The 15,412-nt window shown below is 35.5% G+C and overlaps 1 protein-coding gene across 1 annotated transcript; it reads left to right on the top strand.

The window, feature by feature from the left end:
* Nucleotides 1-8,753: 8,753 nt before the first annotated feature.
* On the top strand, nt 8,754-15,045 carry LOC108867820 (myosin light chain kinase 2, skeletal/cardiac muscle-like). Its single transcript, XM_018649500.1, has 3 exons — nt 8,754-8,895; nt 14,459-14,643; nt 14,803-15,045. Exons 1-3 carry the CDS (start codon nt 8,754-8,756, stop codon nt 15,043-15,045), a joined length of 570 nt encoding a protein of 189 aa, XP_018505016.1.
* Nucleotides 15,046-15,412: the final 367 nt, after the last annotated feature.

The following is a 15,412-nucleotide window of genomic DNA, read 5'->3' as shown; positions in this document are numbered from 1 at the left end:
TGTGTTGGTTCATCTCTCCACTTCTAACCATTTAAGTATGTGTTGGTTTATCTCACCATTTCTAACCATTTTGAGCATGCATGGGTTGTTTCCCATCAAGAAATGCATTTTGTAAAACCCTTCAGTTGAGGCTGAAGTAGCCAAATTTGCAGATACAGTTTGCATTTTATTTGGGTTTTCAATTTCCTCCTCCTCCAGGCTACAATAGATGCATGTCTTGTCGGATTGGCAGCGCGTCATTGGTGATTGTACATTCTATTTCTCTTCTACCATCCAATGTTGATTTGATGCCATTGCGGAAAGTGCGGTTTGGTTGACGCTTGAGTTGAGTACCGTCTCTTTCTCTCAAACTATTTTATTCTCATTTCTTCTTGCTTATTTCTCGACGACTTTGCCGTCCTCGTAAGATTTCAGTACTCATGTCATGTATTTGAATGGACTCTTCAAATCCAATTTCATGCTGCTGAGGACCCTTAAGTTTAGAATGCTCGGAGGACTTAAAAGTTGGTTGGGAGTGGCAACTGGCAATGGTGTCACTCGTGCAATTTCAAGGAATTTTTGTTGATTTTATTGACAGCCCAAAAGAAGGATGTACGGGTTATAGGCCAGTGCAGCTTTCGGGCACAAGAATTAGTAGTATCAGGTTTTCTCTTCTGCGCACCGGGTCCTGTGCACATGGGTTGCGCATGACCACATGTCTTGGTTGGGTCTCATGACGCCATGGCGACACTCCAACAGCAGTTTACGGTGTTTCATCGACACTGTAACGATACTCCAACAATCCAATAGCGCTGTAACCACTGCACGGTTTGGGCATAACCCGAATTTGTTGTTACAACGTCATTATGGCATCAGTGGCGTCAATAGACCCATCCGGTTGCAAGCCATACGCACAAAATTTGTGGGCAGGAGAGAAAATCTGTTTAGCAGTATTGAGCCCAAAATTGCTCAACGATGCCCATCTGAGAGCTAGAGCCGGTCCATGCTGGAGCACAATGTTAGGGAAAGGTAACCACACAATTTAGGGTTTGTTTCGAATTGCTTTTTAAATAGAAAATTCTACTCAGAAGCATTTTTAATATAAGTGCTTCTATTAGAAACATGGTGAATTTCTAATAAAAATGCAAGTGTTATTTGGAAACAAGTTTTTCCCCTTCAAGCGTTTTTTGGAACCTAGAAGCACTTCATATTCTTTAAATCATATTCATAAGCGTTTTTGGTGATCTGAAAATACTTTTAGTTAATTTAAAAGAACTTGCTTAATCATATATGATGTTTTTATTTCATTTATTTAGTCATCGGAAACAGGATAGAATGTGTGTACAAGAAGAAAAATGTGTGATTACAATTTCTCTAATTACTAGATTCCTTGTTTACCACTAATAGACACTGAAAATTTTAGAGAGTTTTAACGAAAAGCTTACGGTACTGTTTACTTTAACGAAAAATTATATTTTTACACTAAAAAGTCAATCCTGTTACTATTCACTTTACATTTTATTTTGTCCTTATTATTAAAACTCAATTTTCAAATCATTTTCATTAGTTTTCCTAAAATTTTACCCCTCCCCTTAAAAAATCCATGATTCTGCCGTGCGAAAGAGACCAGAGAAGATTCCATGGAACAAATAGCTGAAGAAATTATCAATGTTTTTGGAGTGCGTCGCTAGGAAGTTCATAAGTATGCGCATAAAATGCTCAAAGGGTTATATGTTATTATTTTGGTTAATTTCCAAGAGTATATGTTGGTCGGCATGTACATTAGTGTATGGGAGGAAGCTTGTATACAATAAGAAGATCCAGACTGCCGCCCATAACATGGTCACACACACTGTTGCCATTTGTCCTAAAAGTAGATGAATGATTGGAGAGAGAACAGGAGGAGTATGACATTACGTGTTATAATCTAAGGAGTAACGCTTTATTAATCATATATTTGTACCATCATTTTAATACAGGTATGACTCACCAATACATATGAGTTTCATTTCTATTAGAGAAATTATACAAATATATAATAAGGGTAGCATTTTTGTAATATAAGTAGACGTTTCTAGCTTTTTACACACCCTTCCATATTTATGATTACTAGATTGAATAAAGTATTCGGATTTCACTGTCAGAATTAAACAAAGATGTGTAAGAAATTAAAAATAGTGTGTGAAAGTCACTTTTCTTTTCGAAAGTCCTCTTTTCACTTCTATTATAAAATACAGTGTACAATCTTATATTATAAAATACAATGTACAATCTTATAATATAAAATAGTGTACAATCTTATGTTGCAGATACATAAAAAAATCTCTCCAGGGTGAAAAGGCCTTTCTTTTTGGTTGCCACACACAAACACATGCAGATGCACATGCAAATGCCGTATGGAGTGCGAGATTTGATGGATGCCAAAAATAAGCATGTTCCCTCCCTCACTTCCTCTCTTTCATCTGTAATTTATATATATATATATATATATATATATATATAAAATAAGTCAATTTACTCAAAATAGCGACATGTCGTGTTAATAAACACACTAAATCAATCCGCGTTGAGTTCATCAAGTTGCATCACCGACTCTTTGTCCTTACTTTCCCCTTCTAATCCTTTTAAGCATTGATTTTCCATTTGGAGGGCCCCAAACCATGTGACAAGGTTTCTTCTATCTTTTTCTCTATCGATTTTGGTGATAATGTACAACCCTAATCTTTCGAAAGACCCATGTTATATGTCGTAATTTAATAATTTATAGTCAAATTTCTGTTAAGATTTCATAGTCGAGTCAGTGGTCACTCTTAGTCATATCAATATTGTATTAGCTTAATAACATGCACAACCTAACAAGTTTTTCGTTTCATTATAAAATTCCTTAATATTAAAATTTCATAGTTGAGTCAATGGTCTACTAACAATCACATCAAAGAAGTGAAGTCTTGCTTCATAGTTTAAATAACTATTATCCTCTCCCTCACATTGCCCATTGGTTTTAGGAGTGATGCTCACATTCCAAAACAATTGAGTTGACAAACTATACCTACTTCCCCAAGTAGGGAACATAAAACGAATAGCTATACGGTTTACCTTAAAGGGTAGTGCTGTTCACACATCTTTTTTACCTCACACGCACCCTAGTTAATTTTTTTTCATCGATCTTCTTCCATCCATTTGATTTAATAGTCGAAAATTAAGAGAAATGTGTAAGAAGTAAAAATAAATATGTGAATAACAACACTTTATATTAAAATATACCCTTAGGTTTCTCAAGCTTTACATTTACATTTTTTTTTTTTTTTGGTGGAACAGCAAACAAATTGTAAATAACTTATTTGGTTTGCTAGTTCTTTGGAGTGGCCAACTTTTTTCATTAGGCAATTGGGTAGGCGACAAGCATAAATTTATAGCTAGTTGTGTTAGGGAAGTGGTAGATTAATCTGGTAATTAGGATATTTCTCTTTAACCATTACGTCCTAAATTTAAACTCTTCATTTTTTTTGTTCTCAATGTAAATTAGTGTAAAATATTGTTTGTAATAGTAGTGCTAATACAATTTGTGTTATAACACAAAATAACATGGGAATTTGTGTGGCTGTATAGGCAAATGTGAACCTACTTGCTAGACTGGAGTTCTAATATTATTCCCAAATAGATTGGATAGTCTATTTTTACGAGTAGTGTGCATATATGACATTTTTGTTTCACATGAGTACCTTAAAAACATTTCCACACCCACCGTTACCATCACTTTTTTCCCACGCTGAAGAAGACCAATTGTCATCTTATACTGCATATATTTGAGTTTTGGTTTAAACAATGCCTTCTTGTTTAGGCGCGATTACGTTGGAAAATACGTAATTATGTAGGAGTGAATCCACTTTGTAGAAACGTGCGTTAGCTGACACCTTCAAGTTTAGAAACTTTTGATAAAAGAGTCGGTCAGCCTTTTTGACAATTTGAGATGTCACTTAAAGCTGCTTTCCAGCTATTCGACGAATTGTCTTTATGGGCACTGAATAGGGTACCTGCTAGTGCCTTTGCATGCGTAGCTATGAGCATCTTTCTGATATGCTCACTCGGCATATGTTGAAATGCTCACTCAAAAGCTATTGACAACAGTCAACATGACATTATTAATAGTTAGATCATGAACATCTTATTCAGTATAGACGTAACTTATTATTAAGGGATGTCATGGAATTACACAATATTGTAACGTTATAATTATTTAGACATAGTAACGTTTGTATTCCAGTACATTAATTTAGTTTAAAATAAGATGAAGTTCTCATCCTCTTTGAGTTTTTGTGTCCGAAGCTCGAAAACTTAAAGATTCGGGTCATTGGAGAAAGAGAAAGAAAAATCTAAAGTTATATTTTATGTGAGATGAGTCATAAAATAGGAGCGATACGAAACTCAAAATCCACTGATTCCAAGCACAAAGATTGGAAAAGAATCTCAATTCCTCAGAATATGGTCTAAGGAATTGGTACGGCAATAAAGTTCTCACCATTTGCATTGGTACGGCAATAAAGTTCTCACCATTTGCCTGGATGACCTTTTCTTTATTCTTCATTATTTATCCCCCAATTAAGGATAATTCTATAAGCAAAGTATAACACATACCAACGCAAAGAAAAAGGTCAGATCCAATCCAAACCAATGAACATAAAAGGGAAAAGAAAAGGTAAAAAAGGAGACTAACATGTCGGTGGTGTATTTTATATTTATTTGTTTGTTATAATAGAAATAGAAAGAAGTAGTTTAAGCTTTAAAAGTTTGAGACTCGACTGTAATGCATGCAATACATTCATTATATAACGGTCACACATACAACTAAAACGAGATAATACCATATCTGACTGTGACATAATAACTATATTATGTAAATGCATGTATTGTAGCTGGTAACTAAAATTTGAAATCCCTAGCGCAATCCAAACTAACTAAATCAAAGAAAAATATAGCAATGGAAGGAATATTATATCCTGGAATTGAAGTTTGTTGATACTGCGCTCGGTAATTTTTTCTAAAAAAAGACCAGCTAGTAGTCAAGTTACGATAATTTACCTTTTTTAGAACTAAAAAACACACATAGGTATTTTAATTTATTTTTGACTACCATCGTATGATTCACTAACAACGAAAAGAAAAAAAAAAATTGATGTTCACTGCTTTTTGTACCTTTTGTGTTCACGCTTTAGCTGTAAAAAGAAAATTAAATAAAGGAAACGTAATGTACAGCTAATTAAAACTCTCACTATTGCCTATTAAAGCTAGTATTGCGTTCAAGCTGGAAGGTGGCATGTTTTATACAATCATTGGACTGTAGCATAAACATAACTCATCCAAAAGAGAATTATATAATACACACATATCTCGATGATTGGAGCAATAGTATCTGAATTTTAGTCTAAATGAATTTTTGGTCTTTGAACAAAAAATTTGCAAGTATTGATTTGTGAATCTGTTATAATATTTATAAATGATTCTTTTGCGTAACTCTGTTAAAATCATACGTCCCTCTTTTACCTCTTAAAACTATTTATTTTCGATAGGATATTTAACAATGTTACTTAAAAGGACCATTGCCATATATTGTGACAAATTCAATGACCAGGATTCATGGATTTTTAGTTCAAGGATCGAAACTTAAGAACTCTCAAATTTAATGTTAATTGCAATCTAATATATCATAGTCAGTGATCCTTTATCACAGAGTTAGAAAAATGTTGAGTCATTGCATTACGATGTGAGTTTGAGCTCTATCAGCTCCTAATCTAACATCTAATCTGACCAAATTGATCGTTTGACAAAAAAAAAAAAAAATCTTATAGATCGAAGTTGTTTATCAATAAAAAAAGTTCTAATGGCCCCAAATCAATAATAGAAAAAGATCCCTTCGAGTAGAAGCAGGAATGGTATGGCCCCAAACATTATTAAGTTTCAAGAATGGCCAAATATTAGTGATAAGAGTCGACCACAAAATTCACTTCCTCAAACAACATGCTTCTAAATAAAAAAAAATATTGTCAAACAAGTCTACGGTTCGTTTGGAAATGGTTTTAAAATAGTTAAAAACGCTTTTAGTGAAAATATTTTTTGTACAATCCTTAATAAAAATGCAAGTGAATCTTGAAAAGAACTTCGATTGTTTTTAGAACTCAAAAATATTTTCGTTAAAATCGTTTTCAGTCAAGTGATAATGGATTATGATTAAGATAGTGTCCAAGTGTTGGATTTCATTCAATGTAAAAAACTCCGGTGAAGAAAAAATATGCTGCTTATGCCACAATACAACCCACATTATTGTCATCAATTGCATAATCATGAAAGGTAAAATTTACATATAACGTGAGATCCATAAATACCCTTATAGACAGACACCTTGTAGACTCACTCTGCATTTATTTTAACGATTCGAATTGTTTATTTCTAAGTTATTATTCATAATCATTCTTATGTGTATATTTTACAAATCTAATTATGTAGTTTAATTAAGCTTTATATATTAAAAAAAGAGTAATTTGATTAACCAGTTATAGATTCGAATAGTGTCAAGTGTTCGATATTTCATTCAATTTAGTAGAAAAATCAGTAAAATAATTTGAATGAAGGGCACCGGGTAATAGATATCCAGAACTCTTGGTCGAGTCATATCTTGTGGGAGATCTAGGATCTTCGTCAAACGTATTTGATTGTAAGCCAGGGTGAGGGAACCAGCGGCGAAGTTATGCCAAAATATTCACCCCAGTCAAAATTTCATATTATTACTTCCGATTCTTTGTTACATCCGCCTAAGTATCACTATGACTAGTATCTTATGAAGTTTATTAGGGTTATTATACATTTTTAAAAGTTTCACTTATAAGCGAAAGTTGTGGAGGTTAAAATAATCTCAAAAATTCTAGAGATGACACGTGAACTTTTATTCGAGAAAGACAATATTACCCTTAATAAATGGGCATGCTTCTCATATGCTCCCCGCGCATCTCACACCCGTGGAGGGCTTAGCAGCTGAATACGATAGCTCACAGCTCACCTGTCATTGGCAAGGAATTAGAGATAAGGATTAATTACCCAAATCTTATCTTTAATACATTCCTAATTGAAGATTGACTCCAATCAACAAAGTAATCCTAATTTAAATCAATTAGGGATAATTACATCATTATCTCAAAATATTATTTCCTATTTAATATCTTGGGAATATTTAGAGAATATCTCTCCATTAAACACTATATGGCAGGCCCTAGCCCTATAAATACCCCACATAGGTCTCTGATCAAAGGTGTTGATTGCAGGTGCATTTTCGTCAAGACTGAAGACGGCCGAAATTTACATCAACAAATTGGTGCTTTCATTGAGAGGTGATTCAAAATACTCGAAGAAGCCTCTTGCATTAGTTCCTTGAATTTTCTGTTACGTTGAATTTCTTACACGTCCTACGGTAAAGCTTCGCAAAAGACATGGCGAAATAGAAGGATGAAGCAAAAACAATGAAAGCAGTTTATTAAATTTCTAGCAAATTGATAAACCGGCTCGAAGACCAACAAAGTTCAAGCAAAGCAGAACAAAAAGGAAAAGAAGAAAACTCCTAAGTCTAAGTAAAAAGATTACTCTTTAGCAGCTTGTTTAACCACTGGTTTCTCGAATGCCACACCTTCAGCAGTTGTGCCATTCCCAACAGTTAAAACTTCCATCAGATCATGCTTAGCAATCCCCGCCTAGACTGCCTGACCCTCAGCTGATCCACCAAAAGCAGCCTCAAAAGAGAAATCAAGCAGATCAAGAAGCGAGCGTTACTTCGTGACCAACTTTCTCATTCTTTAGTTGCGCATTCTCATCAACAAGCCCAGTGTGAGCACCTTGCAACTCACCCAGTTCCTTTTTTAGGTTTTCGCTAGCAGACAACACACCTTGCAGATCCATCTACTTGGACTCAAGCTTACTGGCAACCTCATTAAGACAAGACACTTCAGCATGCATGAAGATAAGTTCCTCATCCTTAGCAAAATAAGAAGATCATAGCTCCGAATTGGCACGCTCAAGGTTATCGACCACCGGAGAAACACGGCTGATTTCCTTCTTTGCAGCTTCTAACATTGCCTGAATCGCACTAAGCCTAGCATTCAAACGGACGACCTCTTGATGAGCGATCTCCAGCTGCAAAGTAGTAGGGGTAGAGACATTAGACCCCTTCAAACCAGCGAGTTCAGATTCGAGCTTCTCGATCTTTTCAGCAGCAGAACAAAGCTGAACCACCAACACTAATTCGGCCTCCTTAGCGCACTTGACAGCATTATGATCAACACACATAGACTCAACTGCTAGGATCAAAGTCTTATGCATTGTAGCAATTAGGGATGACATTCTCGAGTAGGCAGAACGCTTCGCAAAAGAGTCTGAACAGACGATAACTTTCCTAACACTGTCAACAAACTTGGCGCATGCATTAACGTCCTCAAGTAGATTAGCCTTCAGTAGTGTACAAACTACAGGAAATTCTCCAACCTCAGACTTAATGAATCTTTCACAACTACCCGTGCAAGCAGATTTCCCCTTCTTAGCAGACAAGTCAATCACGGCAGAAAGAGTAGCAGGCCCAGATGCCACCTTAGCAGCAGAATCCACTTTCCCGCTATTCATGGTGGTAAGCTTCTCAGAAGCAGAGCCAGACTTAGCTCTCGACGAACGCTTCGATACAAACCCGGACATCGGAGGCACCACCGAACTCTTCCATTGGGCAAGTCTCTCAGCAATAGATGCGGGCACCTTCGGAGCAGCAGGTTTCACATGCTCAAGCTCAAGAAGTTAGATCAATGACAAGCTTCTTGGCAGCAGACGAACTTCCACGAGCAGCAGAAAAAGTCATTGACTTCTTCTCAAATGAAGGCTCACAAGCAGGTAAGGAAAACCTCTTCTTTCCACCACCATTGGTAGCAGGTTCTATAGCAACGATCGGGCAAGCTAATGCCTCATCCTATATCTGCTTTATCTCTTCCCTTGGGGGTGGGCCACCTTTTTCCCAACGGAGAGGGCTAAGCAGCCTGCGCCACTCATAGTACTCAGCAGGAATGCCCAATGCGACGTGCACTTTCTTCATATCTGTCAAAGTCCTAAGGGTTGAGCCAAACTCTGAATCTACACAATGCAAGAAAGATGATCAATAAATTGAAGTCATGGAGCAGTTCAACGAAAAATTCAAGCAGGACAAGAATGAAGCAGTTCACTTACTATTGATAAAGGTAGTCGGAACACGCAGCTAAGGAAAAGAGTCAGACTCCTACTCTCCGCTCACCTCCAAGGTATCTCTGGTCCACTCATGATCGCATTTGCTAGAAGCATCAAGCAGCTTATGGCAAGACCTCAGCTGCCTCACACCTTCCTTGTGGCCAATCTTAAAGAAGTACCAAAACTCATATATGGTCAAGCTAAGATCAAAGAACCTTCTCAAGTTCAAGAGACCCACCATCGCACGAACTGCATTCAGGGAGCACTGAGCAGGCGTGCATTTCATAGAGCATATCACCTTCTGGAAAAAATGCGGCATGGGAAAAGTAAATCCCAACACAATGTAGTACATATGGAATTTGATAGCTCTCTTCCTAGTAAAGGCACCATTGCCGCATGGTTCATGCCCGCTATCATTTTTCACTCATTTAACGCGAACCCCAAAAGGAATCGCATGCTTGTACACCTCAAGAAAATCCTAAGTATTTTCCTATTTAATATCTTGGGAATATTTAGATAATATCTTTCCATTAAACACTATATGGCCGGCCCTAGCCCTATAAATACCCCACATTCTACCAAATTTTGAGAGCTTTTGCAACCCTAAGAAAAGCCCTAAACACTTTACTCTCTCAGAGAAACTAACTTAGGCATCGGAGATCCGTTGACCTAACCCCCCACCTTGTGGGCTCGTGAGGCTTAGGTCTTTGATCAAAGGTGTTGGTTGTTTTGCAGGTGCATTTTCGTCAAGACTGAAGATGGCGGAAATTTGATCGACAAGAGTGGTGGCAGATTCAGGAGTGGCAGATATTTAGATTCGAATGAGTTTTCAGTGTTAAAGTACAAGTTTTTTTGGATAGAAATAGAATGTGAAGCGTGCAAATTTTGTTTAAATTTATTCACCAAGGCATTTTGTCAAACACTTGGTGGGCTTGTTGTCGTCAACCAAACCGCGCACATGTCAACAGATGTCAACATCGAAGCAATCTGATGAGTGATTTTGAGAGAATTTGTTGAGTGGTGTCAAGGCAACCTATCGAGGTATGTCTAACATACATTACATCCGACACTTGGTAGGCATAAAAAAGACCTCATAAGATCTTCACAAGCATATCTCCCAGACTCCGGATGGTCCTAGAACCACCTTTGTCCCCTTGTACATCCTCCCCTGAGTGAGAGGTCTTAGATCACGGTCAAGGGTGGAACCAAATGCAAAACTACCTACAAATCAATTATTCCCTAAATTTTTTTTATGTATATTTCAGTTTTATTTCAACCATATACAAATACACTAAAATCCGAATGTGAAAATTGAAATGAGGCATATTTTGAACGGTAGGATACATGGATGATGTAGTACATCCATATATACAAGAATTTCTCATTAGAAATAATTCCTTAACGTTGTAATAATTGATTTATTTTATATATATTTGTCTTGTTAAAGCTCGCTAAGCATAGAATGATTGAATGAGATCTGCTGATAAGATTTAACGTAACCGTCAGAAACAAAAAATGATCCTTAACTTTCTAGCTACTCAGCCTACTAGCCAAAAATTTCTCTGGCTCCACGCTTGTCTACAGTCAACTCTTATAGACGACAAGTTTAATATCAAATTATTATCGTTTATCTTATTGTGTGACTAACTCAATTATTCACGTTTTTAGTATAAATATATCGTTGTATTAAAAAAATTCAGTTAAAAATTTACGTTTTGGAGCACATCGATCTCTAATATTATCGTTGAGGGTCAACGACAAATATCCATATCAAAACATTTGTTTAAGATTTTGTGAAACCGGATATTTTAAACAGTGCATGCAAACAGCGTACGTAATAGTTTGGATGCATCTCCGATGAGGGATGGTATTTACCATCCGGCTCTGGAATATTTTGGTCTTGTGAGTTGTGAGCACGTATTTGCCAAAACACCAAACTCTTTGATGCTAAAATACCAATCTTCAATAATAAATTCTTCAGAAAAGAAAAAATAATTAAGGTTGACGGTGAATAACACTTGCCTACTTAAAAGATAAATAGGAATTCCTATTTGAAATTGTTCATTGTCAATTCATAGAATTTCGTGTTTGTGGTTATAGTTGTTCATATTATAAATCATTTTATAAAGATCATATCTGCAAAAAAAATTAATTAAAACTAAAGTGACCAATAAAAACAGATGAATTAAATTGGTAAAAGAATTATGAACAATCTATGCATATGCTACAACAAAATGACTAAACGACCTTAATTTTATTTATTTTATGTAGAGATATCTACAACTACAAGGTGCTCATATGAATGTTTTAGTCATAAGCAAAAAGTTTTGTGATTCAAACATGAAAAGTTTTAAATAAGAGTCCATACTTATTGTTAAGTAGTCAAGCATTGTTCGTCGACAATGGTGCTTACTGGTGTGGACATATGAAGATTTTTAGCAAAAAAAGGAGGACAATTGATGGCAAGCCACGATTATCCACCTCTTCTGGCCACAGAGAGATTAAGAAAAATTTCATTCTGTCTATAAACACAATCAAGGAGAATTTTGTTGAAAATCTTCACATGAAGATTAATTGATGGAAAGAATAAATTAATATGAAAATTGTCAGAAAACTTGTGATACTCTGACTCATGGCCATCTTTGAGATTCGGGGGGTCCTATGCGAAATTTGTAAAAGAGGCCCTCCTTAAGATAGTTTTAAGTTTTTAAAAAAATATGACAATGTATTGATACTAGAAAACATTCACTTAAATCAAAACAAAGTCACTTAGTACTACGGTCTAGTGATATTCCTCTTCACTTTTAAGTGAGAGGTCTTAGGTTCAATTCTCACAAAAGGCGAATTTGAACCACATTATTGTTAACTCATTGTAAGGCTTAACCCACTCTCCTACCCCCTTAATGTAGATACTATCATTTGTTTAAAAAAAAAAAATCAAAGCAAACTTTAGTACTCACTGATTGCATGCTTACAAATGTCCGTAATGATAAGTAAAAAGAGTTACAAACATAACATTCACTAAATAATCAAAAGCAGCTTTATCTTAAACAACTAAACATGACAATAAAAACTTCAAATCTCTAACTTTAAAGTTTCACTTGAATATATAACATTGTTATATAATAAAATTATAAAATTGTCATTTTTTAGGATGTTATTATTGACACTCAAAATATCTCATTGTACTCCAAGTTTTTATATTTAGAAAGAAAAAAAAATACTCTTATAAAGAATGCACAATGTGGTTTTAAAATGCTAACAAAATCAAATTTTGGATATAGAACATTATTACCTAATGTTAGAGGGAAAAAATTTAGGGGCCCCTTCAAATTTGGGGCCTTGTGTGACTGCACCTTTCGCTCCCCCTCAACGCCCCCTTTGCTTTGACTTCGTGCCTTTGAGTGGAGGGGGCTTCAACTCCCCACCGCACCTAGTATTACACCAGTCAATAAAGTAATGCCAACTCTTCTCCACAACACACCAACAAAATTCGAAAACGAGTTCAAGTGTTCGACAAAGAAAACACAGCAAAAGGAAATTTATAAAAATTAAACCAGTCAACTTTTTTTATTTTAAAATTTAAAATTTTTAAATTTAGAATAGCACTATCAAGATGTCGGTAAGTTGAACTACAAAAATACAGTCACAAAATAATAAATTAAAATCTACAAATGCTAACCCTTTTTTTATGATGAGCATAAGTTTTCTATAATTTGTGAATAATAACTTAATAAATAAATGAGAAGTAATAGTTAGCAAATGGCGATGGCGGTGGTGGCAGCAATTGTAAGAGTGTGTCTTATGGCTGATAAGGTGTTGGGGGCAGGGGTGATGGTGGTGGAGGAATGGTGACTGCGATTGTGGTGTGTTTTATGGTCATGAAAATATGGTAGTGACGATGGTGGTGGGGTTGGTGGCAGTGGCAATATACATGTATAATGTATTAGTATTAAGGTTGGGCATTTTTAACCACCAAACAAAGAAATTGAGCTAATTATTCTGAGTTTAAGTGAATAGGTTAAACTTTTTTGTTATGGATTTTACAATATGAGATTAGCTGTTTAATCAAACCGAATCAATCATCTAAACTTTTTTTATTTTTTTTTATTTTGGGTTTTAGTTGAGGTTTTTGAATACAAGGTAAAGTTTTGAGGGCAAAACCACCGGAAGAGTATTGTATCATAGTACAACCACCTGGTCACCTTTTAAAAAAATAAAAAGGAATATGTTATTGCTTGGTGAGAGAAAAAGAAAATAAAAAGCAACAAAGTAAAAGACAAAATTACTTGCTTATCTCCTCAAATTGGAGATTCTGACGCAATGTATGGACATGAATAGTTCTAAGGTAAGTCATACTTCATAAAGCATAAAATAGAAAAGTACATTGAATAAAAAAAATAACCAAGGCTTGATTTGGATGTTCCAAATCTAGCTAGGGATACAAACTTAAAAATAAACACTTGAAAGGATTCCTAATTTTGTTTTTTATTTGAAAGAAGACAATGACTTACAAAAAGAACCTAACTATATGATACTAAGCTAGTGTTCCAAAATGTCGATACCTAAATATATTATACTAAACTAGTGTACCTAAATGTCCGTACATAAATATATTATACTAACCCAGTGTACCAAAATGTTCGTACCTAAATATATTGTAATGAATTAGTGGCACATAAGAAAATATGCAAAAATCAATTTATGAACACTATAAAATTATAAATAAAAATAAGAGACAACGAATACATATGTTGGCATTTAATAGAGTCTAGGGACTAAAATCAATTTTTAATCTTGTATAAGACATTTTTCTAAACTTCATCTTATTTAGGGATTAAAATCTAGTTTTCTAAATAAAAAATAAAAACACCTTACATACGAAACCATTAGTGTGAACACATAATTTGAATAGAGAAAAATGGTGTGCACTTATCCTTGATTATAAATAGGATAGCAGTTTCGAAGCTATGAAGCAAGTAAAACACATGAAAAAGAGAGAAGATGGAAGAGAGAAAAAAGAAGAAGAGAGAAGTGAGAGTGATCATACCATTTAACATTGCAACATTATCATCATCATCATCAACAACAACAACAACAACAACATCAACAACAACAACAACAACAACAACAACCAATGACAATAACAACAACAACAACGGCAACAAGAACAACAACAACAATAACAACAACAACAACAACAACATCAACATTGACAACAAATGGGTTATCAAAGTTTCGAAGAAATCCAAAGACAAGGCAAACCCTGACCTTGAAAAAGACAAGGCAAACCCTGGCCCTAAAGAAGACAAGGCAAACCCTGGCCATGAAGAAGACAAGGCAAACCCTGACCATGAAGAAGACAAGGCAAACCTTGGCCCTGAAAAAGACAAGGCAAACCCTGACCCTAAAAAAGACAAGGCAACATCAACATCAACAACATCAACATCAACATCAACAACAACGTCAACAACAACAACAACAACAACCAACGATGACAACAACAACAACAACAACAAGAACAACAACAACAACAAAAACATCAACATCGACAACCGAAGGGTTGTCGAAGTTTCGAAGGCAACCCTCTTTGAAGACAAGGCAATCCCTGACCTTGAAGAAGACAAGGCAAACCCTGGCCCTGAAGAAGATAAGGCAAACCCTGGCCCTAAAGAAGACAAGGCAAACCCTAGCCTTGGCCCTGAAGAAGACAAGGCAAACCCTGACCCTGGCTCTGAAGAAGACAAGGCAAACCCTGACCCTGAAGAAGACAAGGAAAACCCTAGCCTTAAAGAAGACAAGGCAAACCCTGACACCGAATAAGACAACGCAAAGCTGGACCCTGAAAAAAAAGATCTCTTTACAGCCGCTCAGCATTCATGATCATAACTATCATATGATGTTTGTGGGTAACGTCTCTGGAAACCCTCACGAGACTTCACTCGTCCCATCAGGGTCACCTATGGGTTTAAAGGCTTATTGCATGCGCTCAATGCAATCGAGTTCCCTGCGAAAGTGGCATTAGTTTTCATCCCTAGTTTTTCTTATTTTTAGTTTCTACGTATTTCAGTTCCACTGTATTGTGTGTGTGTGTGTGTGTGTGCGCACGCGTGTTAAACCAATAAACACTGATCGTATAAGCTCTATGGTTATGTCCTTTATGTAGTAGCTAGTAAGTTCAATAAAAATT

Source organism: the organism of the source record quoted next, unplaced genomic scaffold (genome assembly GCF_019419815.1).
Source record: "Pyrus x bretschneideri cultivar Hongxiangsu unplaced genomic scaffold, Pyrus_bretschneideri_v1 Contig76, whole genome shotgun sequence".
Lineage (NCBI taxonomy): Eukaryota > Viridiplantae > Streptophyta > Magnoliopsida > Rosales > Rosaceae > Pyrus > Pyrus x bretschneideri.
The sequence above is the reverse complement of the archived record's forward strand: the minus strand, read 5'-3'. Positions and strand labels throughout refer to the sequence as shown.